The 25948-nt window shown below is 47.3% G+C and overlaps 1 protein-coding gene across 11 annotated transcripts in view; it reads left to right on the top strand.

Annotated features, from left to right (window-relative positions):
* Nucleotides 1-25948, top strand: part of BLTP1 (bridge-like lipid transfer protein family member 1) — a 2946455-nt gene that overhangs the window by 2418406 nt on the left and 502101 nt on the right. For all 11 annotated transcript variants that reach the window (XM_069631149.1, XM_069631145.1, XM_069631146.1 and 8 more), the window contains 2 exons: nt 1124-1233; nt 22934-23027. In XM_069631149.1, coding sequence (XP_069487250.1) covers nt 1124-1233; nt 22934-23027 — 204 coding nt within the window. The remainder of the gene's footprint in view (nt 1-1123; nt 1234-22933; nt 23028-25948) is intronic.

Raw genomic sequence — 25948 nt, 5'->3', positions numbered from 1 at the left:
AAACAAACATTGACATTTTCTGGTGTGCGCGCATGAGGTTAATGAAGCCTGAAGTTGTCTGGTCCAGTTTGGTAGATGCAACAAAGAAGTGTGCAGTAAATAGGAAGGTAGAATAACAGAGCAGGAGCTCCTGTAAATCACCCCATGGAGGTTTTTGCAGGTTCTTTCTTTCAAGTAATCTCTTGATGTCTTCTGAATCTTCATAATAATACAATTGAAAATGCAGTCACTTTTAGCATAGCTTTTCTTGCCGTTTTCCTCCCACCTTTTAGCGCTGTAATTAGTAAGTGTTAATGCCTGTGGAACTAGGCAATACTCTGAGTTATAGGCCTGGAAGTTTTATGTATGGCCCTGGTCCAAAGGCTAGGGTGGAAACGGATGGATTGGAGCCCAAACGTCACTGTATGACCGTGCAGAGTCGTTGTTGCTATTGTCCCATTAATTGGCCATTGACAAGACAGAAAATGGTGATAGAATGTCACTTGCCGATGGCCACCGACATCACTCAGCAGTGGGTGGGGGAAGGGAGCATCATGAGGTAGAACACCACTATGAGGTAACAATGGGATTGGAGGGGAGTAAATTGGCAAAGAAACGGGGTTAGCTCACACAGGTAGAAAAGAAGCAAGATAGGCAGGGGAGATGACAGAAGGAGATCGGGACAGACAATGCTGGCAGGAAGTATGTATGATATGATAGGGCATTTATAAAGCGCCTATACACAAGTTTTTCAAGCAGTGAGGCAGGTAGTGTTAAGTAGGCACTAGGTTGTGCACAAGGTTCTGTCCGCCGTCAGGATCCAAACATTGTTTGACAACACTGGGACTTTTGGAGTCCTTGGATGCTGATTCGCTGTCCGAATTCAAGCATGCTATTATGCATGCTAACCAGTGTCATTATTCCTACACTGACTGGTACTCACTTTATCAACTTTATTGGTTAGAATCCATCACAGTACCTAGAGGTATCCATATCTTGTGCACACAGATTCTGATGACACTTTGATTCTTAACATGCTCCAAATATGCAGAAAATGTGTCCCCCTTTTCAGATGACTCCATGGCTGTAGCAAACATGAAAGTTTATCATGAGTCTAATTGATTGCTTTGTTGATCAATCTCAGGCTGCATCGCTGAAGGATAAATGGGGATTAGGTTACAAACCCAGCTACAGTCGGTCAAAAAGCATTGCATCCTCTGGAAGACCACCATTGAAAAGAATGGAAAGGGCAAGGTAATGTTTTCTTTCTCATAAAATGTGCTGTGCAAACAAAGCTTAAATGTAGATTGATCCATTGTAATGTTCAGTTATAATTTTGTGGTGATTATATACAAAATCAAATCCTATATTATTTCTGTCCTTTTGACAGCCCCTAAATGGCAGCTCTGTGTGGCTGCACAATGAGGGTGTGTTTTTGTTTTGCAGACAAATAGATTGTACCAGCCTTGTGGCTGACGAAATACCCGAGACAGAGTATTTTCTGTTTGTCAATACATACATAATATTTAGCATCCCAAGATATTTACATTCAACCAGTTTTTATTTTACTTTTAACAAATTCATTGCATGTAAGCTTTATGTCCTCTATCATAGCAACTCAAACAATTATGGGTTTGCTTAAAGAGACAAACAAATCAAGATGTGTAGAAAAACATGTTTGTAAACATGGCTATACTTATTATCAATTTATCAACTTCAGAAATGTTTGTCTAAACCATAGAGGAAGAAACCACTCCCAAATGGGGATAAGGCCTTCTTGTTGACCTCAGATGTAAAATGAAGCGTCCTTGTTGAAGTCAGCATTAGCTGACAATTTTTCACATCTTATTTAGACTTCCTCTTCCACTTTTTTCACATTTTCCCCCATTTGTAAGAACATAAACCTTCCAAACTCTGTCACTTGTTCTTCTTACTTGACAGCTTTGAATAGCTTTAAAAAAGTAATTATTTTTTTGGCTATATAAAGACATTTAGCAGTAAAATCAATGACAGTGTCTTCCCACCATAAAGACGTTGTTTTCTCCCACCTAAACATGTGATTATCATCAAGATGTTCTGTGTCTTCAGTGCTTATTGAAATCGAGCAATCCCAATTTCCTAATTTTCCAATTGTTCAGGACATTTGTCACAGAATCCTTTCATCGGAGTTTATTATCAATGCTTACAGATCTTGTACTGGCATTGTACCTGTGTTGATTTCTTGATTTCTTGAAAATAATGACGTGAGACCCAAGTCAATTTTGTTAAATTAAGTATCGCCATGTGCTCCATACTCCTTATCTTTGACTAATGTGTAACCATAGTTTTTTGTCCTCTGTGTCCGCTGTATCTGGGATTTTGGATTTCAATTCCCAGCATGAAATGATTCTTCAGTCTTTTTATCAACTGTTCTGAGTTCAATATGTTCAGTCATATATTCACTGTCTCTGAGCACCTTGCTCTCCCATGTTCCAACAGGCACGTTTCTCTTTCTCAAGTTATTTACTTTGTATGCTTTGTGTATGTTCCTTCCTAGTTGCAGCCATCAGCATTTTTTGTTTTATCTACTTTCTCATTTTACTTAAAGAACGTTCTCTCTCAGTTTCAGCCACCAGCGTTTCACTTTCTGTTCACTCTTCGCCAAGTTCTGACATGCATTATTTCTCTGTACACTTACTCTCTCAGTGAGGTTGTTGAACTTCCCTTTCACGATCATCCACAAATGCTTCTACCTTTGTTTATGATGGATTAACCGCAATTGGTTGTTGCTGCCTTCCCCGTATTTGGGTCTTCACATCTTCTCAGTTGACATGCAGCTGTGGGCATCCACAAACCTTTCTCAAGTATGGGCACTCCTTACCGTTGCGTCTCTGTCCTTAGATCTAGTCACTCCTCTCCTTCTCAAGTTGTAGAACTGCTTCTGCACATCTGGTGTTCTCCCTGCGCCTCGCTCTCAAATCCCCACCAGCCCACCTACTCCTTCACAGTCTTGCCTTCCCCTGCTGTTTGGGCAGGCACCTTGTTTTGTCCTTTCTGCTGTTCACGACTGTGGTGTTTAGCATCAACCGACTATGCTCTTCCCTCCCGCCGAGCATCTCTCTGCACTCTGTCCACAGCTGTCACAGAACTTCATTTCTCGCTCACTCACTAACCATCTTTGGACTGACTTCTCTATCTTTACTCTGTCTGCAGTGCTCTGGGTCTACTCACATAATTATGGCCTTACTACAAATACCAAGAATGCCTAGTTTAGCTTGGGTTTTTGGGGGACTTCACCACATATCTTTCACACTCTTTAAGCTGTTTACTTGTTTCAGTATGTTTTTTCCTTATAACCTTAGCTTGATGATGATCATTAGCTTTTTTATAAATTATAGGTGTTTTGGGATCTTTATAATCCTGCTAAATCAGAAAAAGCTAAAAATAACTTGTACTCCTGCAAGGATAGCACCATTAAATGTATTTAACAAAGAGCTTTTTAGCTTCAAATAATGCCAAATGTTACCATACTCTAAACCATTTGGAGCCTTAAGCCTGTATGACAGACGCTATGGCAAAAGAGATGATGGGCTCTTATATAAAGTTTAAGCAAAATGTTGTCCTTGTTTTAGGTGGATGTTCAGGATTAAGTTCAGTCTAGGTCGTCAAGTCGTACCCTTTCAATAGATTGCTTTTCTCCCGCAGATTCCCCATCAGATAGATATCCATTCCAGCGACAGCTGCTTGAAAAACGTAAAACTTTTCAAAAGGAGGCGTAGTTCACCTCGACTCGACCGTCAATACCTCTTGCCTCTATGTGTCAGCTCTGGGCGTGACGTCGGTCTTCAAAGATATACTGTGTCACTACGCCCCTGTCCCTACCGTTCCTTTTTTATGCATGCTCAGCACGCTGCACAAGGAAAAACTCTCTCCCAAGATAACTTTCGCAATCAACAAATTTGTCATTATTCGACTTGATTTTGAAGTTATGTCCGCTCCAAAGGTGTCCAGCTTCAAACGCTTCTGGGACTGCAGTTCCAAGATGTTCATTATGGACCCATACGATGTCTGGGTGTGGTGCCTCTGTGTCGGTCACGTCACTGAGAACTGTGGTTCCTGTAAGAAATTGTATCCTAAATCATTGCGGCAGAGAACAGCGACACTCGCAGTAGGCCGGCCCCCATCGAAGTGTCTGGCGCGGTCGACCACACGGTCACCAGAACCTGAGACAGAAGGGCCTACTCCTGAAAAGGAAGAACGGCATTGAAAGAAAACTAAAAAGAGGTTGCACTCTCAGAGCCACTCCTCTTCCTCCCATAAGAAGAAGCGGCAACATCGGCTCAGGTATGAGTCCGACTCATCGTATGACCCACGGTAAGTCGTCGGTGGGGCCTACACCCACGGCCGAGTGGGAAGCCTTTAAGGATCAGATACTTGACATGTTCCAGAAGGCGGCTGCGGGTACGGGTGATCCCTCAATGCAGCAGGCCTAGGTGGCTCTAGTGGCTCCCGGTAACCCCGGCCCCAAGCTGACCAGTACGATGTCATTGCGTCAAAGCCTTTGGGCTTGGCGCCGGGTAAAGTCAGTCGTCCTCAGCGCCAGTTCTCACTTGTGCACCTCCGGCGCCAATCCCAGCCAGCGCACCTCGGGCATCGGCGCATGTTTCAGCACCGATCGGCACAGTACCATCGCTGTCAGAACCCATCACCAAGCAGTCATATGTTCGTTAGTCGAGAAACGAGTTCTTCAACATGATGACCACTATTTCCGATGTCGACCACGACCAGATGTTGTGTGACCTCGAACCAGCTTATGCAGGTACTGGAGATATGGATTACTTTGCTGACCAGGCAGATTTTATCACCTTGGCTGAGGGACTTGACAAAGCCAGTGTCCTAGACACCTCTCCTTATGTGCATGCTAATACCAAGTATCGTGCCTTGGTGGATAGGGTAGTAGATACCCTATGCTGAACTCCCCCTTTGAGGCTCGAGATGTGAGTCCAAGACCCTCCATAGGGGTCTGGTCGACTGGGACCTCACTAGGAGAGACTCCCCTTTAGGGGACAAGGCTCCCGTTCCTGTGAGGAACTCCCTAAGCCACACAGCATAGTAGCAAAAATTGATCTATCTGCTAAAAAAGACTAATGTAACATCTACATTTTTGGCTGAAAAAAGGTAATTCTGGAACCAACCAGCCCGAAGAGAAGTAAAGGCGAATATCCCTTTAAGAGAAGACAAATACTTAACTGGGACGAGTAGAGGAACATGGAGAAGCAGAAAGTATTCTACGCCGGGTAAGGACCCTGACATGAGCCTTCCTTTGAGGGGCAGAGCTGAGACGAGCCGCAGAACCTGCAGTTTTCGAAGAGCTGCATAATGTCAGAGCGAGATGCTGGAGGCCCAGTGTACTCAACAACGGACAAGCCATTGTGAAACAGGAAAGCAGAGTCCTGTGTCAAGTGGTGGCAAGACCACATCCAAGGCAAGACGCCCGACAAAACATGCCAAGACCATCAGAGAAGACAAGTGGGAGCGCGAACAGCTTCCTAACCTTAGTCCCCGTATACGGCAGAAGAGAAGCCGAGAATGGGAGACAAACGGAAACGCAGAATGAGAAGGCAACTGGGAACGCAAACAGCTTCCCGCCAGCATTCTCCGTATACGGCAGAATGGAAGCCGAGAACGGGAGCATGACAAAACCAAGGAGCTAGAAAGACATTATCACTGAGTATCACTCATGCGAATGTTATGCCCCGCAGCGTTACCCGACATACAGAGAGGTAACTGGGAGCAGCCGAAAACAAGAAGAGAAACTTGTCCCAGTACTTTTGACAAGTTACTTAATATAAACCTGTGTAATTGGAACTGTGTAAAGCTAATAAGGAGGAGATTGAATAACCCTGTGTGGGAAGTGTTTGAAGACTCCGAACAAATTCCTGATAAAGGAGGGAAGTAACTAAATAAACCCCAAGATGGAAAGGGGAGAGACTGTAGCATAAAGTCTTGTAATAAAGAAGGGCAGAGAAGACTATCAAATGAACAAGGTAGTTATAAAGAGAGAACCCAGGAGAGGGAAATGTTAACTAGGAAGAAACCATAGCCAAGCTGAGAAAGCCTGGATCAATACATTGTGAGAATTCTGAAACCTCCAACAAGAACAGGGACGTCATTTAGGGATTGCCAGGGGTCACACTTGCGACCGCTGAGGTCTCCCTTGCTACCCCATGTGGCTCTTATAGATTGGCTGGCTTTCTTGGTCAGGCCTCTTAAAAAAAAAATTGTGGCTTCCACATTTGTAACAGTTTGAGCAGTGACCCTAAATAAGAAAGAATAGGAATAACAAATAATTTGTCTTTCTGGAATTCCATACAATAATTGGTAGACTCATTAAAGGTTTATTTCATGTACACTTCAGGGGGTGAGCCACTGATTTAGTCTGTTCTTAAACACCTCAAATTCACAATGCAGACAAAATCCTCCGAAAGGTATTTAGAGTAGAATAAGCATCCATTTCGGACTATGTATTTTGCAAGTCGCAGTTATAGCATGTTTTTTTCTGCTGATACATATGGTGATCCATTCTTGTATGACATGTTTATCACGTTACAGTGATATTGTAACCATATTGTTCATGGTGTACTTAGTAAAAATGCTATGTGATGCCACTTCATGTTTTGTCAAGGAGTGAAAGGTTGTGTTCCATCGCTTCCTGTGATCGGGGTGGGGGCAAATGACAGAACTTACTGTGATGTCATCAGAGGTCAAGGAAGGGTCATGTGATGTCACATCCGCTACCCCTGGCATTTTGGTGAAATGACGTCGTTGAACAAGAAGCTGAGAAAGTGTCATGAGGAAAGTTGTCACAAATACAACACTAAAGAGAGTAGAAAACCAAAGTGTGTTGTAAAAGAACTACAAGAGTTAATTCAAGGGATAAAGAGTGACTATTACAGAAGATCATGATCTACAAGCAGCCCAAGAAATAGAGACATTGGTTCAAAGTGACTGTCAAAAGATATTGGCACATCAGAAGAAACAAGCCAATCTCATGGATTTTTTAAAGTTAGTTATCTTAGCGGTAGGGTCAGTTACAATTCAGTTTGGACTGTGGACTTTTCTTTGTTTGGGACTTCCCGACGACGGACAAGCACATTTGAGTTACTTTAGATAGGTAGGGAACTCCCGCTAGAAATGGGGAAAGATATGCCTTTTTATTTTAATTTGAAAAAAAAGCCAATTAGAATGTCCTTTGAGTCTAACTCCTTCTGACCCACCACACGTATTTGTTTATTTATTGTTTGCTTGTTAGGCGCTTATACAGTCGGAATATACTGTTTCAAAGTGCCCACAGGGCAGGGAGGGAGGTTGGGAAATACAATTACAACACAATATTACAAGCAGAGGGGGAAGAGGGTGAGGGACGAACCAACAATGCCTTTTGAGTATTCAGAATGTGCAAGTGCTGAAGGAAAAAGGGATAAGTGCTGGGGAGTCCGAGCTAGAGGATGAGAAGTGCTAGGAAAGATTGAGTGCCTCACGGCCTGGGCTGTGGGAGTTAAGTGCGAGTCTGTGGGGCAGAGGGTGTGCAGATGCTAAGTGCTGTGGAAGACAGGAGCTGGGGATAATTGGTGTGGGAGGTCAAGGCCCCGAAGATGCATAAGGGCCAGTGACACCAATACAGCACCTGTGATATTAGCAGAGGAGAGAAGGAGAAAAGGAGAAGGAAAAGAGGAAAGTCTTAAGGAGCTTCCGGAATTTGCTCAAGGCGCAGGGAGAGGGGGAAGCTATTCCAAAGGAGGGAGCCTGCAGAGGAAAGAGAGCGACCCCCTGTTTAGAAAAGCGCTTTACACACAAGGAGTTGGTGCAAGAGGAGCAAAGTGGTCTAGAGGGAAGAGTATCTAGTGAGATAAAGTTGAAGATGGTGTGGTCCCCTGTCCCAGATATCCTTGTGGATGATGCAGAGGGATTTGAATGTAATCTGTGCAGCAACTGGGTGCCAGTGAAGACTTTAGTGCAGGAGAGATGCAGTCCCTGGGCTTGAGGCCATGGATAAGTGTTGCTGCCCTATTTTGGATAAACTGAAGGGGTCGAAGAGTTGAAAAAGGCAGATTCAAGAGGAGTCTGTTAGAGTAGTCAAGTCTTGAGAGAACCAGGGCTTGGGTCACATTGAGCCTCTGAGGGAAAGTGAGAAAAGGTAGAATTCCTTTCAGAAGTAAGAGGGGATAGTTGGACTTCTTGCCAATCTCCAGAGTGTGAGGGAGGAAGGAGAGAGAGGAGTCAAAGATGACTCCAAGGTTTCTGGCTTCAGTTGAAGGTGTAGCTCAAGGAGGAGGGCTAAATTGAGGGGAAGAAGGAGGGAGCAGGGGTCCCAATGGGAAGGATCTCAGTTTTACAGGCGTTGAGGCAGAGGTCATTGGAGGCGCACCAGGACTGTATGGCAGATAGGCAGTCATGGATGATGAAGGGTGAAAGAGGGTCATCGGGGAGTCTAAAGAAGAGCTGTATTTGGTCTGTCTGCATAACACGAAGTTGGAGGAGAAGGTGGAGATGAGGCATGCAAGGAGAGAAAGCTAGATGTTAAAGAGCCAGGGGGAGAGTATAGAGCCCTGGGGGACACCACAGGAGGAGATGGAAGTAGGAGAGGTGAAGTGGCCCAGGATGACTTGGGAAGAGCGGTTAGTGAGGAAAGAGGACAGCCAATGCAGTGCCCGTTCCAAGATACCAGGTGTATCGTGGAGCCTTTGTCTGAGGATGGAATGGTTAACTGTGTCAAATGCACAGGAGAGATCGAGAAGGATAAGGACAGCTGAGGAATTGGAGTCCAATTCCAACTTCCTGCTCTATTCCTTCCATCCTCCTGCCTCTGCCCTGGACAACCCTGGTACCTCTGTTACCGTTGGGTCTGCTTCAGCGGCATAGCATCTCAGCATGTTGAGTTTCCTTTGTTCTCCTCTCTGACTTCTCCGGTATGATCGCCAAGATCGCACAGGCAGCTCTGGTAACAGGGGGTGCCCAGGGAGCCACTCAACCCCTCCCGGCGGCACTGGCGGGGGTCGCATACCATCGAAGAGCAGTGAGAGTGCAGCCTGCCCAGACGGACCGCGCGCACTGTCCCGCAGCCCGGGAAGGGCTCTCCCAACAAACACTTGCACAACGACCCTCAGCACCAGCCAGTCTGGGCAAAGCACCGCCAGGACGAATCAGGCAGCCTCAGATGGGGTGACCCCCACGTCCCAGCAACCACCTCCAAAGTGGGCGGACTACCGTACCATCTCCCCCGGGCCTGAGCACACCGGGAGGCCTTCAATCAAAGAACCAGCAATGGGTGGCCTCGCTGACACCGCCCGCCCCCGACGACCAGAGCAGAACGAGGATCACAGAGGAGCGGTACAGAGGCGTGGCCCCCAGCAAATTATGGGCCAGAGCGACCAGGAACACACGGTAGGAGGCACACACCCCTGGGGAAGGGAAACGAGAGAAGCTGAGCACAAGCTTCACCCGACCCTCCTGTACATTCTCATGGCTTGAGCAAGGCATTCTGTGTGTGAGACCACCATTATAAGATCCCCAACGATCAGAAAGTCTAGACGGGACAGGACCAGAGGGACGCGTTACTTCCACAAGACCAGCGCAGGCAAGGCAGGGTGTGACCGCAACAACGCCTTCGGTTTCCCGGCCACCTGAAGCTCACACAGCACAGGGAGAAGAGCACTAGGGGGACCTAGGCCCAGACCTAGGGACGCCTTCCACCCCAGTGGGTGCCCGGGGCGCGAGGGACCTGCTGACCAAGGGGCATCTCCAACAAAAGGTACCAGGAGGGGAGTGGGGCCAGCCAGGAGGGTGCCCTTGGCCTGGTGACACTACAGGGCACGGAAAAGTGGCAGACTCAGGTGGTGTCACCCCTCGACCCCCGTCAGCACGGGAAGAGAGGCGCCCTGGAGTAGAGGGGAGGACCCTCAAACATAGCCAGTGGGGCCTCACCCACCCCAAAGAAAGAAACCACAAACCAGACCCCGGGAGGACCATTGAAGATGTGGACGTCACCCTAGGGACATTCATTCCATCACAGTGAAGGGGCCTGCACCTACGGGGGGTCCCATCCGACACAACTGAGAACACCTTTCACAACCAGGGGGCCGGTCCAATTCCCTATGCACCAAAGTGGCAGAACTTATATAGATTGCACACAGACCAAGTCCTCCGCAACCCACTAACAGATTACACTCCAACCAAGATTTACAAAAACAGGAACAAAGACTCGCTGCCGGCGCCCAGGCCATTGTCTAAGATATGGGCCAAGGAGGCAGGCACGGCCGCGGGGCACAGCTCAACAGGCTGGCTCTCAGACACAGGTGTTGAATCCCCGCAGGACGCACAGGATAGACCAGTGACGCAGTCCTCGCTCAAACTCTTCCTTTCCGAGATAGTGGACAAGATCTGCACCGCAGGACAGAAACAAATGGACTCACTGAGAGAGGACCTGGCGGAGGGGTTGCAGAAGATGAAGAGGGACATTAACAAAGTAGAGTAGAGAGTGGATACAAATGATATCTATTCAGGAACTGATGGAAGATGCAAGGAAAGCGGACACCCTGCTGGAAACTCTAGCTGCAGCCACCTCTAACCTTGAACTGCAGGCAGAGGACCTTGAAAATAGGTCCATGTGATCAAATATATGGGTTAAAGGGCAACCAGAAGAAACGGGCGACCAGGACCTTCGCATAGGTAATCAAGAGCATCTTCGTCCGGCCTCCAAGATCATGAAGCAGGCTGCGAGATCCAATTCGAGAGAATCCATAGAGTGGGCCCCCGCAGACAATAACTAGGGGCCAGACCGAGAGACGTCCAGGCCGCTATGCATAGCTACAACAAAAAGGAACAAATACTAATGAACGCCAGGAAAATTAAGCAGATAACATACAACGGAGCAGAAATATCACTGTATCAGGAACTGCGACAGTCAACGCTCATCAAAAGAAGGAGAATGCGCCCTGTTCTAGCGTCCTTGAGAGCTCGAGACATCCGCTATAGATGGGCCCACCCATTCGGCCTGATCTTCGACTGGCAAGGGAAACAACAAAAGGTCTCGACCTATGAACAAGGAGTGACCCTACTGGGACTCGAGGAACAAGCCCAACCGTTGCCAGTCCAACCTTCCTCAAAACTCAGCCCGCAAGCCGTGGGAATGCTCCCAGTTAAGCCCAAAAGGTCCAGGAAAGGGGACACCCAACCATTCCTAAGTGGTCCGCAGCCCAGCAAGGAACTGAACAAACGAGGAAACCTCGATCAACGGCCGACATAACTCCAAAGCCCGAAGCATAACCAGCACACCTGGAGAGGACATAGTTACAGCTAAGTGCTTCTGCTAGACCTTACGCAAAAGTTTAAGGCGCTGGCCTTGGGGGGGGGGGGGGTGGGGGCAGCGAATCTTGGAATGGGATTGGGAGATCCCGCGTGGGCCTAATCTGGGAGAACTTCGGGGTTCAACGCTCAAGATCACAATCCGAGTGGAGGCTAGAGGCCAGTTGAACCTACCCAGACAGACAGGTTGGGTGGGGGGGGCTGGGCTTAGGGAAGAGGAGGGGAGTGAGAGGGGCCAAGCAAAGGCATCACTTCAAGGGAGGGGGCACAACAGAAAGGATGGACAAACCGAGGGGGTGCCGCTTCGTCTGCACAGGATAAGGCCCGATTAGAACAGACCCATGCAAATGAACATGGCGAGTAGGGATGACCTAAAGATCATCTCTCTGAATGTCAATGGCCTCAACTCTCCAATCAAAAGGAAAAAAAAGAGAGATACCTTAGAAGGGAACAGTCGGACGGCAACCCATATCCAATCCCGGGATAGAGATCGAATAAAATTCTGGGGATACACAAGAACCTTTCAGGCCACACAAGCCAACAGGAAGGGAGGGGTTCTCCTGGCTCTGAAAAACAGGCTGGATTTGAACGTCACAGGGAAGGAATCTGATGACCTGTGCAGATACCTGGCTGTAACCCGAAAAGTGCAGACGAGGCTAGAAAAGTTAATGAAAACCCATACTATACTAACAGGGGATTTCAATATGGCATGGGACCCTACCAAAGACAGGAGTAGCACCATGATAGGTACACAGGGGCACCCGTCAGAGTACCTCAGAGCGAAGATCAACTACCTAACACTGATAGATGCATGGATGGAGCTGGAAGGGGATAAGGAGGGTTTTATCTTTTACTCGCACGCACATCACTCGCACGCTAGAATTGATTGCACCTAGGTTTCAAGAGCGCTGTTACGAAGAGCATCCCTCTCGGCACAATAATACTATCAGACCATGCCCCAATAACACTTACATTAAAGAGGACACGGCGCACGCCAGGCCTGTGGAGGTGGCGCTAACCGGCCCCTCTATTTAAAGATAACATGCTTGTTCGGGAAGTGGAAGAAGGAATTGAGGCTTTCTTTGAGACTGACACAGTCAGTGAGACGACACAGCAGGTTAGGTGGGACGCGTTCAAAGCAACAGTAACTGGGAGAATCATATCGATGAAAGCTGATGAGACCGGGAACTGCTCTGGAGGAGGTCCGGTTAGAGGGCAGACTAAAGGAGATAATGGCCAAGATGGCAATGGGTCAGACCCCAGCTACTAAACGGGAGTACAGGGCCATCCGGGGTCAGCTAGACTTAATACAGACATGGGCGGCGGAACGTAATTTATTACACCTCAGGCAAAAATACTACGTAAAAGCAAACAAATCAGATCGTTTGCTGGCAAGGATGTTGCGGAGGGAAGAAAGGGACAAAACAACTGTGAAAATTAAAGTCGGCGGGACGAGTACTAACAAAGAGATTGAGAAAGAGTTTGTCCAGTTCTACTCCAGTCCATATAGCTCGGACAATCCATCCCCAGCGCTCCAGCAATCGTATTCAGATAAGATGCCGTTAGAGCAAATAACTGTAGAGGAGAGGGACACCCTGGACCAGGACATAACCCAGGACGAAGTTAGGGCCACCTTAAAGTTTCTACCTATCAATAAATAAAGATGGCTTTTGTCGCAGAGTTTTATAAGACACACAAAGAAATACCCAATCCCCACCTCACGGATCTGTTTAACCAAATTGGTAAAGACAGGGCCATCTCTAAATCTATGGAGGAAGCAAAAGTAATACTCATTCCCAAAAGAAATAAAGACCCCACAGACTGCGGCTCCTACCGCCCCATTGCACTAATAAACGTCGATTCCAAGATCCATGTGAAAATCCTAGCGACAAGGCTAGATCAGATCATCACCAAAATAGTTCAACCCGACCAGTCGGGCTCCATTAGAGGGTGGCAGACTGGTGACATTGTGAGGAGAATCGTGCATCTGATCGTCTCCTCATGGCAGTTGATGCAGAGAAAGCATTCGACCGGGTAGAGTGGGGGTTCCTATTCGCTACTATGCACAAGATGGGATTTGGATCCAGCTTCCTGGGTCGAGTGAGGGCTAACTATCAGCAGCCGGTTCTCCGGCTCTCCATTAACAGCCAAGTCTCGGAACCAGTGGTAGTTACGCGAGGCACCAAGCAGGGGTACCCGCTATCCCCTTTTCTGTACGCGCTACACCTCAAACCCTTTCTTGCAGCAGTGAGAGCCAACAAAGACAGATCGGGAATCCCATTTGTGGGGGGGGGCACGCACAAAATAACCGCCTTCACGGGCGAAATGCTGTTGACTTTGACCCAGCCAGAGGCTTCCCTGGGGGCTGTAGAAAGGGACCTTGGCCAATTCGGGGGGGGTGGCCGGGCTAAAAATAAACCCAGGCAAGACCAAAATTCGCAACCTCACACTCGCAAATGAGGTTCCGCTCGACCTCAAAAGGACCTCACCACATAGATGGGTTGACCACACCACACCATAACTTAACTGGGAATAAAACTAGCCAGCTCAGTGGAACGGTTATACCAAGATAATTATCCTCCCCTGTTGGAGAAGCTAAAAACCAAAATGATCGATTGGGGCCCACTATCTATAACATGGTCAGGTTGCATTAATGTCTTAAAATGGTGGTATTACCACAGCTACTCTATCACTTCACAGCCCTCCCGGTCCATGTCCCGCCGGCCCTATTCACAGCTCTTCACAAAATGGGCAGTAAATTTGTGTGGAATAACAAACCCCTGAGAGTGGCCACCATGCTTATGAAAGTCGAAACATCACGAGGGGGTCTGGGAGAACCAGACTTTAGGGCCTATTACACAGCTGCCCAGATGAGGGTAATTAGAGACTGTCAAAACGACGACCGGGGTAAGATCTGGAGACCGATGGACCAAGCAGTGGCAGGGGCAGCACTGGAGGGAAATTTATGGAAACCCAAAGGGGACAGACCTCCTCGAATGTACAGTAGCTCCATCCTATCTGTAGTGGGAGACTCATGGGGCGAAGTGGTGAAAAGAGCGCACATCACCTCTTACCAGAGATATGTTCAAGGGGGATCAGGTGAAACAATTCGACCAATGTAAGACAGACTTCGCCCTGGGAGAAAGGGAAAGATATAGTTATGCACAACTGAGGCATTGGCTGCAACACCCCTCCATGAAACAAGCAGGGACCCGTGAACAAACACCCTTAGAAAAATACCTAAACAGGGACCCGGGGGACTGGCGAGTGGTAACTGCGATTTACAAACCCATAAACGCAGGGGAGGACACCCCAGAGAGGCCATACGTGACAATCCGAGTGGATAACGATGGGCACGTATCTCCAGACTAACAAGGTCCCTCCAAATCCAGGAGATCTGGCTGAAACTCCTATTTCAATGGCACAGGACACCGACTAGACTGCACAGAATGTACCCAGGGACATCGAAGCTATGCTGGAGGGAATGCAGAGGGGAAGGATCATGTAGTCACATATGGTGGGATTGTCCCAAATTAGATCAATACTGGAGGGGCATTCAAGAAACAATAGAACATGTCCTAGGGGTAAAGAGCAAGGGGAACAGAGGCCTGGCAATGATAGGTCTTGATGGGGCATTGGAGGAAATCACCTCAGAATTGGGTCGTAAGCTTTGTCATTATGATGATGGCAGCAGCACTGGTTCTGGCCCAAAAATGGAAGTCCAGAGAACCTCCACAGGACCACGAATGGGTGGCGAAAATTTGGAGCTTTGTCGCATTGGAGTGGCTGACCTACTCCATTCAAGGGTACTACAAAAAGTTTGCTGCGGACCGGTCAGAATTGCCGATATTCCTAAGGGATGGGGCTTGTCAAGCATGGTGTCCTAGGAACATGGATTTACTAGATATAACCGACCGATCCGGGGAAGGGAAACTATAAATGGATCAAGGTCAAAAACCATCCTAAGGCTAGGACGCCGAGAGGAAGGCATCTTTGCCGCTAGCGCTCATTAATGGTTGCTCCCAGGCAAAACGTCTACGCCTGGACCAAGGGGGAGGTGAGATGGGTGGGAACGGGGGGAAAGGAGGGGGTACATTCATGATGGAATGTGTTACTGTTTGGAAATGCCAATAAAACGTTTTGGGGAAAAAAAGAGCGGAGACCAAAGACATTTTAAGTGCAGTGGGGACAACCCCCTTGTGAAGAGAAAAGCTACATCCGAGGTAATGTTGGGGCGAGCTCCGACTTGATCTCCTTGAGCCACAGTCAAAGGAATACGGTCAACAGGAGAACAAGATTTGAGAGAAGAAATAACATCCAAAACAAGCTGTTCCGAAGCCTCCTTAAATGATGAGAGGGTCTGAGATGGAGGTGAAAGAGGGACACTGAGCAAATGGCTCAGCCTCAATGGAGGTTGGAATGTTAGCTCTAATCACAATTTATTTAAAAAACAAGTTTGAAAGAGAATCGCAAAGATCTAGATCCTTACAGGAATGTGAGCCCTTGTCTCCTAGAGCGGAGCCATTCCCAGTGAGGTCCCACTTTTCCAGACCCCTAGGGAGGGTCTTGCTTAGCCGGCTCACCTCCCTAGCCTCAAAAGAGCCTGGGGAGAAAGGACAAATAGCCCAGATCTGTCACAGGAGGGGATTGGGGGCTTGGCAGTGTCAGGTTGGAGAGGTTATAGGGGTGCACCCCCACTTTAAGAAACTGTTTAAATTCATGTCGAGCAAAAGTGCATTAACAAATTGCTGACTTTTAAACAGCAGTATATGAAAACACATAGAACCAAAAGAAATTGGTGTACAGTTTTGCTTGTCAAGGTTCTTTTGGGTCTTGGCTTTCAGATCGAAACTGCAAGCTATTTTCCTGTGATTTTGCTCCTATCCGTTACTCTCCTTTGGCTTCACGTTGAGTGTCTATGCAGGCTCTTCTTTCTAGGTCTCCTTGGCCTGTGGTCTTTCTCTCTGTTCCTTAATTGGGCTCTACAGCATTGAGGGACTGTTCAAGGAATTTCTGGTTTGGCTATCGTGATAAAGCACTCCCTCAATCTGTCTATCCGCATTCATTTTTTCTTCCAATTCTTAACAGCGTAATGGCTCTGGCCATCCTCATTACCTATGACTTCAGACATCCAACAAATGTTCCGACTTCAGTTGGGGTTGCTCATGTAGGCAAACTCTGAGCAGCAGTTTTGACCACATGAAAATGTATCTTAAAAAATGGTGCAACAGCAAAGAAATATTCTTAGCGTTGCATCTCTGTTTTTCATTGCAATGGCCCACAATGTCTGCCTGGGCACCTTTATTTTGTGCCGTACCTTTATTGTGTGATCAGCTCCTCCACAAAATAAAATATGGATTAATCATACATTTCAAAGGGATTGTGTCCTCTGACGTATTCCTTATCTTGATAGATCATCTCCAGCTTGCTGGCCTCGGAATTTTTTTTTCAGTAGAGGGCGCTGCGCGTCCATGTCCCTCGAGCCGATGTCCCTCGACAGCCTCCGTATCAGCGCCGACATCATGCGTATAAATAGACTCATGCAGCGTCCGTTGCTCAGTTCCGTTTTTCCGCGCTTCGTGGGCCTCGGAATCGGGTTGCTCAGTTCGTTAGTCAGATATATTCTTCATTATTCCTCAAGAATACCAACTCTTACTCGATGGCTTCCTCATCCAAACTGACAACTCCACGGTCCGGCCTCAAAAAATGTCGAGACTGTGGAAAGAAAATGTCGTTGACAGATCCCCACAGGATCTGTTTATGGTGCCTGGGATCGGAGGACCAATGTTCAGAGTGCGAGGACTGCATGTCCATGACGTCAAAAGCCTTGAAGGACCGTAAAGGGAAGCTTGAGAGAGGTAAGATAGTTAAAACTCCTTCGAAAGTTCCCTCGGCAGAGTCGAGACATTCGTCCCCTCGCCGACACAGGAAACTTTCTCGTTCTAGGTCTCGAAGCAGTTCCCACCACTCTTCAAGATCCAAGTAAGAGACGTCAAAGATCCCCTTTCTTGTCGTTGTCTTCTGTTTCTCCGGAAAGAGTCACCTGCCCCACAAAACATAGCTCTCAGGCTGAGTGCGAGGAATTCCGTAAAAGGATGCTTAGCGTCTTCGAGAAAGCAGCCTCGACCCCCTCGAAGACAGCTGAGGGTGATACCTTGGGTGAAAGACCCTAAAAATCGAAACGCTGCGAGTCGTTGCATCCGCCGAAAGAAACTACTTGAGAGCGTCACAAACCCTCGAGCAAAAGCACTGTGCCATCAACGCCATCGTCGAAAGTCCCTTCGACGCATAAATCTGCATCATCGACGCCATTATCGAAGGGCTCATCGACGCATAGGTCGATCGAATCGACGCCGTCTTTGACGCTGAAAAAGAACAAACCCACGGCCGTCACTACCTCACAGCCAGTGGTCATACCCAGGGCCTCTAACACGACTTCGAGAATGTCATCGACAACCTCGAGTAGGATTCGATCCTCTCGAGTTCTTCGAGGCCTCTTCCAATCTTCTCGATGCCTTTTTCTGTGTTTTCGAAGCCGTTAACGTCCGCGTCGACGTTTTCTCAACCAATTATGACAAATTTAGCCCCTTCTGCTCTGGAAATGGGATTTAAGCCATTTCCAAGGTCTGATCATTTCAGACCTTTGTCTTCAATTTATGAGGAAGGGGAGGATTCGGATCAAGAAAGACCCTTTGGGTTGCAGAGATCTGCAACACCTGAACCAGAGGAATTTACCTCTGAGGAAAATAGGTTAAAGGATCTTCGAGAATCCTTACATGAGGCAAGTGGGTTAGATACTTCCCCAGAAATAGAATTTGCCAAACCCGACCCAGGGGCACATGCCGAGAACCCGTACAGAATTTTAATGGCAAGGATTATAGAATTCATGGGTTGGTCTACACCTTCACCTGCATTCTAACAGGATGACCTTACAGACATTTTAGTTAAAGGCCCACAGGAGGATCCTGTGGTTCCATTTCACACTGCATTACAAAGAAAAATATTGGCTAACTGGGAAACTCCTGAGGTTATCCCGGCGGTTAACAAGAAGTTATCAGCCAAATATAAGGTATCTGCTACTGACCCTGAATTTTTGTCTAAACATCCAACTCCAGAGAGTCTGGTTGTTCAAGCAGCAACTGCATCAGGCAGTAGATCAGCATACCCTACTGTTCCCCAGGACAGGGATGACAAAAGATACGACTATATGGCTAAGAAAGTCTTTTCTGCATGTAGCATGGCGTTGAAATCTATTAACGCTACTTGTACGCTCGCAAGGTTCAGCCATACACTTTGGGAGTGTGCTTCATCAGCGGCTGACTGCCTCCCAGAGGGAGAAGAAAGGGAAGCGTTTCTTAACATCATTAAGGATGGTAAAGACGCAATGTGCGAATCCCTTCAAACTAGCATTGATTCTGCTGACAGTATCAGTAGGGCCATGGCGGCAAGTACTGCAACCCGCAGATGTGCGTGGTTGCGAAAGTCTGGGTTTGCTTCAGATGACAGCCTAGAAAAGTTAGACATCCAAAGCAGCAGCAAAATCCCTGGGAGCTGCAATCCGTCAAACGCCATATCGCCCCTCAGGAACCTCTTGGAGAGGTAAGTCCTTTCGCTTTTATTCCGCATTCGGAAAAGGCAGAGGACAGTCGGTTCAAAGAGGTAAAAAAAGATTCACCCGAGGTGGACGGGGTAAAAATACAAAAGCTGCAGCAGCAGCAGCAGGTGCCTCTTTACCCTCGGCATCTGCATCAGCCGCCTCTAAATCACCCTGAGGACTCTCCTCACGGCTAACTCAACATCTGATGGAATGGCAGGCTATTACATCAGATGCTTGGGCATTGGAGACAGTTGCCCAAGGTTACTGCCTGCCTTTTCTACGCATTCCTCAGAGTCATCCACCGGGGAACTGCTCTCGGAAAGTTCCAGATCCACTCCTCTTGCAGGAAATTGTAGACCTGCTGGAGAAAGGTGCCATAGAACCGGTACCTGTAGCGGAGAGGAACAAGGGCTGGTACTCCCCCCTACTTCCTAATACCGAAGAATGACAGAGGACTGAGACCTATCTTGGATTTACGAGAATTGAACAAGTTCCTCAGGAAGGACGCGTTCAAGATGGTAACTCTCTCTCAGATCCTTCAGGCCCTCCATCTCCAGGCCTGGCTGGTATCTCTGGACCTTCAGGATGCTTATTTCCATGTGCCAATCCATCTCAAACACAGGGAATACCTGAGGTTCGCAAATTGGCGGCTCTCATTATCAATTTCAAGTTCTGCCATTTGGGCTGACCTCCGCCCGAGGGTCTTCACCAAGCTAATGTCGGTAGTGGCTGCAAGTCTAAGGAGGGAAGGGATTCACGTCTACCCCTACCTGGACGATTGGCCGATCAGAGCTGTATCTCCGGAACAAGCTCAGATCCAGCTAGATTGTCTGCCACTTCCTTCACAAACTGGGCTTCTCCCTCAATTTAAAGAAGTCACAGATGATACCATCACAGAGACTCCAGTTCATTGGAGCGGTCCTGGACACTTCCCTGGGAAAAACCTTGCCACCAGAGGTGAGGGCTCAAGATATTCTGCAGATGGTCACCAAGATTCAAAATGCCCAACGTCTCCCAGCCTTCGACTTTTTGAGGTTGCTAGGCCTCATGGCATCCTGCATCTTCCTTGTTCCAGAGGCTCGCCTGAGAATGAGATCTCTTCAGTGGGCACTAAGAACTCAGTGGTCGCAATTCTCAGAGAGAATGACAGATCTCCTTCAGGTTCCGGACAAGGTGGCTCGAGACCTTCAGTGGTGGGCCTGTCAGGAGAACATTTTGAAAGGAGAACTGTTTTGGCAACCATGGCCGGAGATAACAGTAGTCACAGATGCCTCACTCACGGGGTGGAGAGCCCATGCCAACGACTTGACCATCAGCGGTTGTTGGTCTCCATCGGAGTCCAGACTACATATCAACCTGTTACAGCTGAGAGCAATCAGACTAGCGCTGAAGGCTTTTCTGCCATCTGTACTGGGAAAAAATGTCCTGATAATGACGGACAACACAGTGGCCATGCACTACCTCAACAAAAGAGGAGGCGTAGGATCACTGCCTCTGTGCAGAGAGGCGATGCAGCTCTGGTTTTGGGCAATCCAAGAAGGAATCTCTCTATCGCCAGTTCACTTAGCCGGAGAGAAAAACTTGACGGCGGACGCTCTGAGCAGGCAGAGTACAGTCTCCCACGAGTGGGAACTAGCTCAGGAAGACCTTCAACAGATCTTCACCCTTTGGGGAACCCCTCAAGTGGATCTGTTCGCTACCAGCATCAACAGGAAGTGCGATCAGTTTTGTTCAAGGGAATTTCCCCCGAGAGGCGCTCTAAGGGACGCGTTCGTAGTGGACTGGGAGTTTCCACTTCTGTACGCGTTTCCTCCAGTCCCTGTCATTCCTCAAATGATCAGGAGGTTGAGAAGGTTCCGGAAAGCCATGATCGTAATTGCCCCAGACTGGGCCAGGAGAACGTGGTACCCGGACCTTCTGGACATGTCCATCTGCCCTCCAATTCGCCTTCCACTCAAGGAGAATCTTCTCTCGCAGAAGGGAGGTCAGGTTCCCCATCCAGACATCAGAACCCTCAACCTTCACGCTTGGTATCTGAAAGGTTGAGATACAAGGATTGGAACCTCCCCGATGACGTCATGGAGGTGATGCTTTCGGCAAGAAGGCCAGCAACAAAGACTTTATACCGCTGCCATTGGAACAAATTTTGCAGCTGGTGTAGAGAAATGAATATCGACCCCTTTTCATGTGGTACACCAATAGTGTTATCTTTTCTACTCTATTTGGCAAATTCGGGCCTTCAGGTTGGCACTATCAAGGGCTATCTCGCAGCGCTATCGATCTTCAAGCGCACTGCAGAGGAACCATTGTATTTCAAGTTACCCTTAGTAATACAATTTCTGAAGGGATTAACCAATGTCCATCCTCCAAGACCATTCCAAGTTCCCTTATGGGACTTAAATTTAGTCTTAAATTTCCTGATGGGTACTCCTTTTGAACCACTCCACTCTTGTTCGCTAAGGTTTCTCACTCTTAAAACTGTCTTATTAGTGGCATTGACATCTGCTATGAGGGTGAGCGAATTACAAGCTCTATCTTGTAAACCCCCTCATACAATTTTTCATAAAGACAAAGTTGTCCTACAAGTGAAGCTGAATTCCACATCACTCAGAAGATTACCTTACCTTCATTCTATCCCCCTCCCCATCTGGGGAAAGAGGAAGAAAGGCTACATAGGCTGGACCCCAAGGCGGGCTTTGAGCTTTTACATTAGCAGAGTTGCTAGGATTAGGCAAGCAGACCAACTGTTCGTAGGTTACTCAGGGCACAAATTGGGATTACTGATAACAAAACAGACCATTTCCAGATGGATTATTTTGGCCATTCTGGAATGTTACAAACTGGCAGGGAAAGAGCCTCCTCAAAATCTTAGGGCTCATTCAACCAGGGGTATCGCAGCCTCTTCGGCCCTCCAAAGAGGGGTACCGATTCGAGACATTTGTGCGGCTGCCACATGGTCGTCTGCACATACCTTCACAAGATTTTACAACCTGGATTCCTCCTCTAGCCAAGAGACTAGATTTGGCAAAGCTGTGTTGTACTGTGTTCATTCTTGAAGGGAAACATGGCAATTTTACTCCCACCTCCAGTTACACACCACTGCTATGGGAGTCTATCAAGATAAGGAATACGTGGGAGGACACAATCCCTTCGAAGAACAAGTTACTTCTTACCTGGTAACGTTCTTTCGATGGGATGTTCCTCCGACGTGGTTACATCTTATGCTCCTTCAGGGTCAATGACCAATTCATGTAAAGTAACTGTTAAGGTCAAAACGGAACTGAGCAACGGATGCTGCGTGAGTCTATTTATACGCATGATGACGTTGGCACCGATACGGAGGCTGTCGAGGGACATCAGCTCGAGGGACGTCGACGCGCAGCGCCCTCTACTGAAAAGTTTTTTTCCGATGCCAGCAAGCTGGAGATGATCTATCAAGATAAGGAATACGTCGGAGGAACATCCCATCGAAAGAACATTACCAGGTAAGAAGTAACTTGTTCTTCTAAAGGACTTGCCAATGTCCCTTACTCGAGGCGCAGCCCATAGTCAAAATCTTCATTCGAAGCATATGAAGTAAAGATCCGGGACAACACGTTTGCCTTGGAATCAAGAGAACGCAGCACAACACAGGTTTGAATCCCGTTCTTGGAAACCAATCTCTGGTATTATGTGCGTTATAATAGAACAATTATAATTATAATTATAATCCTAGATCACTTAGCTGTCAAGATCTAAGTGATGATATGGCTAAAATTCTGTTTTTCTACATACGTTACACAATCCACAGATTTGTGGTAGACTGTCAAATGCTTATTCCCATTTCCCATACCTTTTTTTAACAATTGAGTTAGCATAATGAGGTATGTTGTATTCCCAAAGCAGCCAAGTAACAGGTGTGAATCATGACAACTTTGCTTTCAAGGCAGCAGATCTGTGCTTCATGATCTAGAAGCCACAATGTTATCTATATATGTAATATTAATATTGTACTTTTTCTACTTTGTATTGCAGTTCCAGAGTAGGTGAAGGTGAGGAGCTTCCAGAAATACGTGTGGATTCAGCTTCGCCTGCTGGACCCAGAGTAACCTTCAACATTCAGGATACAGTAAGGAAACCTTTAATATGTTTAAATATATTGACACTTGTTAAGATAGATTTTCAGAACCAGTTCTGGGTGAGGGTCTGAGAGACTAACCTAGTGGGTGAACTTGGTGACTTTTAGTCTAGCCAAACTCAAACAAGGAAACGTATGCTGAGCAGTCAGGTAGACTTCCGAAGATCAAGAGAGTGGTGTGTAAGTACATTTAACCAGACAAAGTCAAGTATTATAGCAGAGCGTGCACAGAATTATAAAGCTATACTATTTATTAATTTATTAGTTCTTAACACACTAAGCAGGTACAACCTGGGGGTGTGACTAGTTCAAGACAGAGACAACTAGTGGCAAGTCTGTGTTTCTAAGGTCATCCGGTCAGGCCCTGCATGAAGTAATTTCCAACTCAGCAAGGCAAAGTCTGCCCTGGAGTTAACACTTGAGGACCCAAAGAAAGGATTTCCTGCCCAATGTTTACAGAGAATGCAAATGTATGATTCAAGCTGGAATCCCACAGTGGGGCCTTTCATCTCCTGTAGAATGGTTTCTCTTAGATCGCAAACCTACTTCTCTACTGTGCAGGATAGAATAGTTTTCATGGCCAGAAATAGGCCAAACAAGTGGACAGGACAGAAAAGGGGCTACAAATGTACTTGCTCATGTTCCTTAACCATACAGTATTAAAAACACAGAGCCAGAATTGTTCAATGGAAGCTTCCACCATCCCTTTTTCTAGGGCACACAGGGCAAAGGCTGCAGACCAGCTCTAGAATGCCAGGAATCTATGTGATCACTGCGCCGCCCGTAGTTCCGCCGACGAAAATGTCAACGACCATTACGGCACAGAGCAGTGATCAGATAGACCACTGTAGCCTGCATCCCCCCCCACCCCACCCCACTCCCCTACCTGGACACTTACCTTAATGGCAGCACACACAGAAGTGTGCTGCTGACGTCCCTCAATCCCTGTGGCATCAGTTCCCACCCACGTAGGTCGCCGCTGGCGTTGCAGGGTCCTTTTTTTGTTTTTGTTTTTTTTGTTTTCTCTTTCGTGTCGCCCGCAACCTTCCACCCCCATTGCTTCGACTAAGAGGAGCGGGGGACACCCCCGCAACCCCTGCTTCTCTTAGTCGCAGTAATGGGGGTCGGCATTTTTGTAATGTGCGAAGCCGCTTTATTAGTACCAGGCGACCTTATGATGTCGCAGTACTGGTACAATTCCAAATGCCAGGAGGTCTTCATTAATACACGCTCCCACATCGCGCTTTCATTAATAACTCATACTTGTTAATCCAGCTCAGGAGACCCTGCCGTAAGGTTACTTTGATGAATGCTTATTGTTCCAATCTCTAGACCCCGATTTCTGGCTAGGATGGGCCAAATATTTGACGGAGAGCCTGTACCTTATGGGTTGAAACCTATGTCTAGTGAGAGGACAGATCTCTTGGAAGAATTTTACCCTGAAGATGCCACTTTTTCTGCCCTGGATCTCCGGAAAGCCAGCTGCCTAAACACATCGCCAGAACTAGATTTTATGTTGACTGCTGCAAATGCACCCTGTAATGCTGCCTTTAGGAAAAAAACTTGCCTAAAGTGCTTCCTAGGCCTGCCTGCCCGCCCCTACCAAACTGATCACACAATATGATTTGACTGACATTTTGGACCAGGGTTCCTATCTGCCTAAAGGGACCCTTCTTCCATTTAATCCTATTTCACACCCAGTCATTGCACTCTGGCAGAGTCCAAACCCTATCCCCTCCTTAAATCGGTATTTGGACAGAAAGTGCAGATCTGCCGCTGCTGACCTGGAGTTCTTGTCCACCCATCCCACTCCTATATGTTTTGTGGTGCGAGCAGAGTTTTGCACCTTTCCCCCCATCCGTTTCAAAAGGGAAAATAAAAAGATGGATGGTTGTGCATTGTGTGACCCTCCAGATGTTTTCGACTTCAACTACCATGAACCATAACCAGTATAGTCAGTGGTGAAGGAACATGATAGCTGTAGTCTAAAGCATCTGGAGGGCAACATAATGAGTACCCATGAGGTGGATGTTATGGGCAGGAAGATCTTTGCCACGGATAGTCAATAGAATTTGCGGTCTAGCAAAGTGCGTTCAAACGTTATGGATCATGGTGGCAGAGGTTGATGAAGATATGCAACAGGAGAAATGAGAGATGGTTGGACTTCTAGTAGAAGGTGACAAGAAAGATGCTTGACAAGCTTTATCAACAGGCCTGGACACAGCTGTCTGTGTAGCTAGGTGCATGGAACAGCATCTGTACTACGCAGGCATTACTGACTGAGAATGTCAGGATGCTGGACATGCCCTTTTATGACGACTATCTCTTTGGGGCCAAATCAGACAACATTTAAAGCACTGAAGGCCACATCCAAGTCCCTTGGTCTAGTGGTGCAGCAACATATTGCATCATCTTCTGATTCTTCCACCTTCTAGGGGTGTTCCCTTTACTACTACACCTCCTATGCCACTTGGCGGTTGCCAAGCGCTTTTTCTGAACGGACCCCGGTACGCTTTACCCCCTTCAGAGCAGGGCCAGAGGGGTCAGAATGGGCAGTTGCCTAGTGTTAGGGAGAATTCTCAGAAATATGCTAACTCCTCTCTACCCTAGAGACCCCCAGCTCTTTTGCTGGACTCTCGGACTTGATTTTTTTACCTGGAGAAAGTGAGACCCTTTTTCCCACTCTCTCATGTATTTTTAATGTGATTTGAACTCTGTGTTTTGGTTGTGGAGTCTGACAAACTCCATAGGCATAATCCTTTACATTTGCCACACAGCACCTTCAGTGCAATGACACAGGGTAGTCTTTTTAGATTTCCCAAGGTTTAAATACCTTATCTTGGATAAACTACTGTTTCCAAGTGCAGTGAAGTGAAAGTGACTTTACTTACATTGTAAACTTTCTAGACCCA

Source organism: Ambystoma mexicanum, chromosome 6q (assembly GCF_040938575.1).
Source record: "Ambystoma mexicanum isolate Mex_15411 chromosome 6q, UKY_AmexF1_1, whole genome shotgun sequence".
In the NCBI taxonomy this organism is placed as follows: Eukaryota; Metazoa; Chordata; class Amphibia; order Caudata; family Ambystomatidae; genus Ambystoma; species Ambystoma mexicanum.
This window is presented reverse-complemented; position numbering and strand designations above follow the sequence as displayed.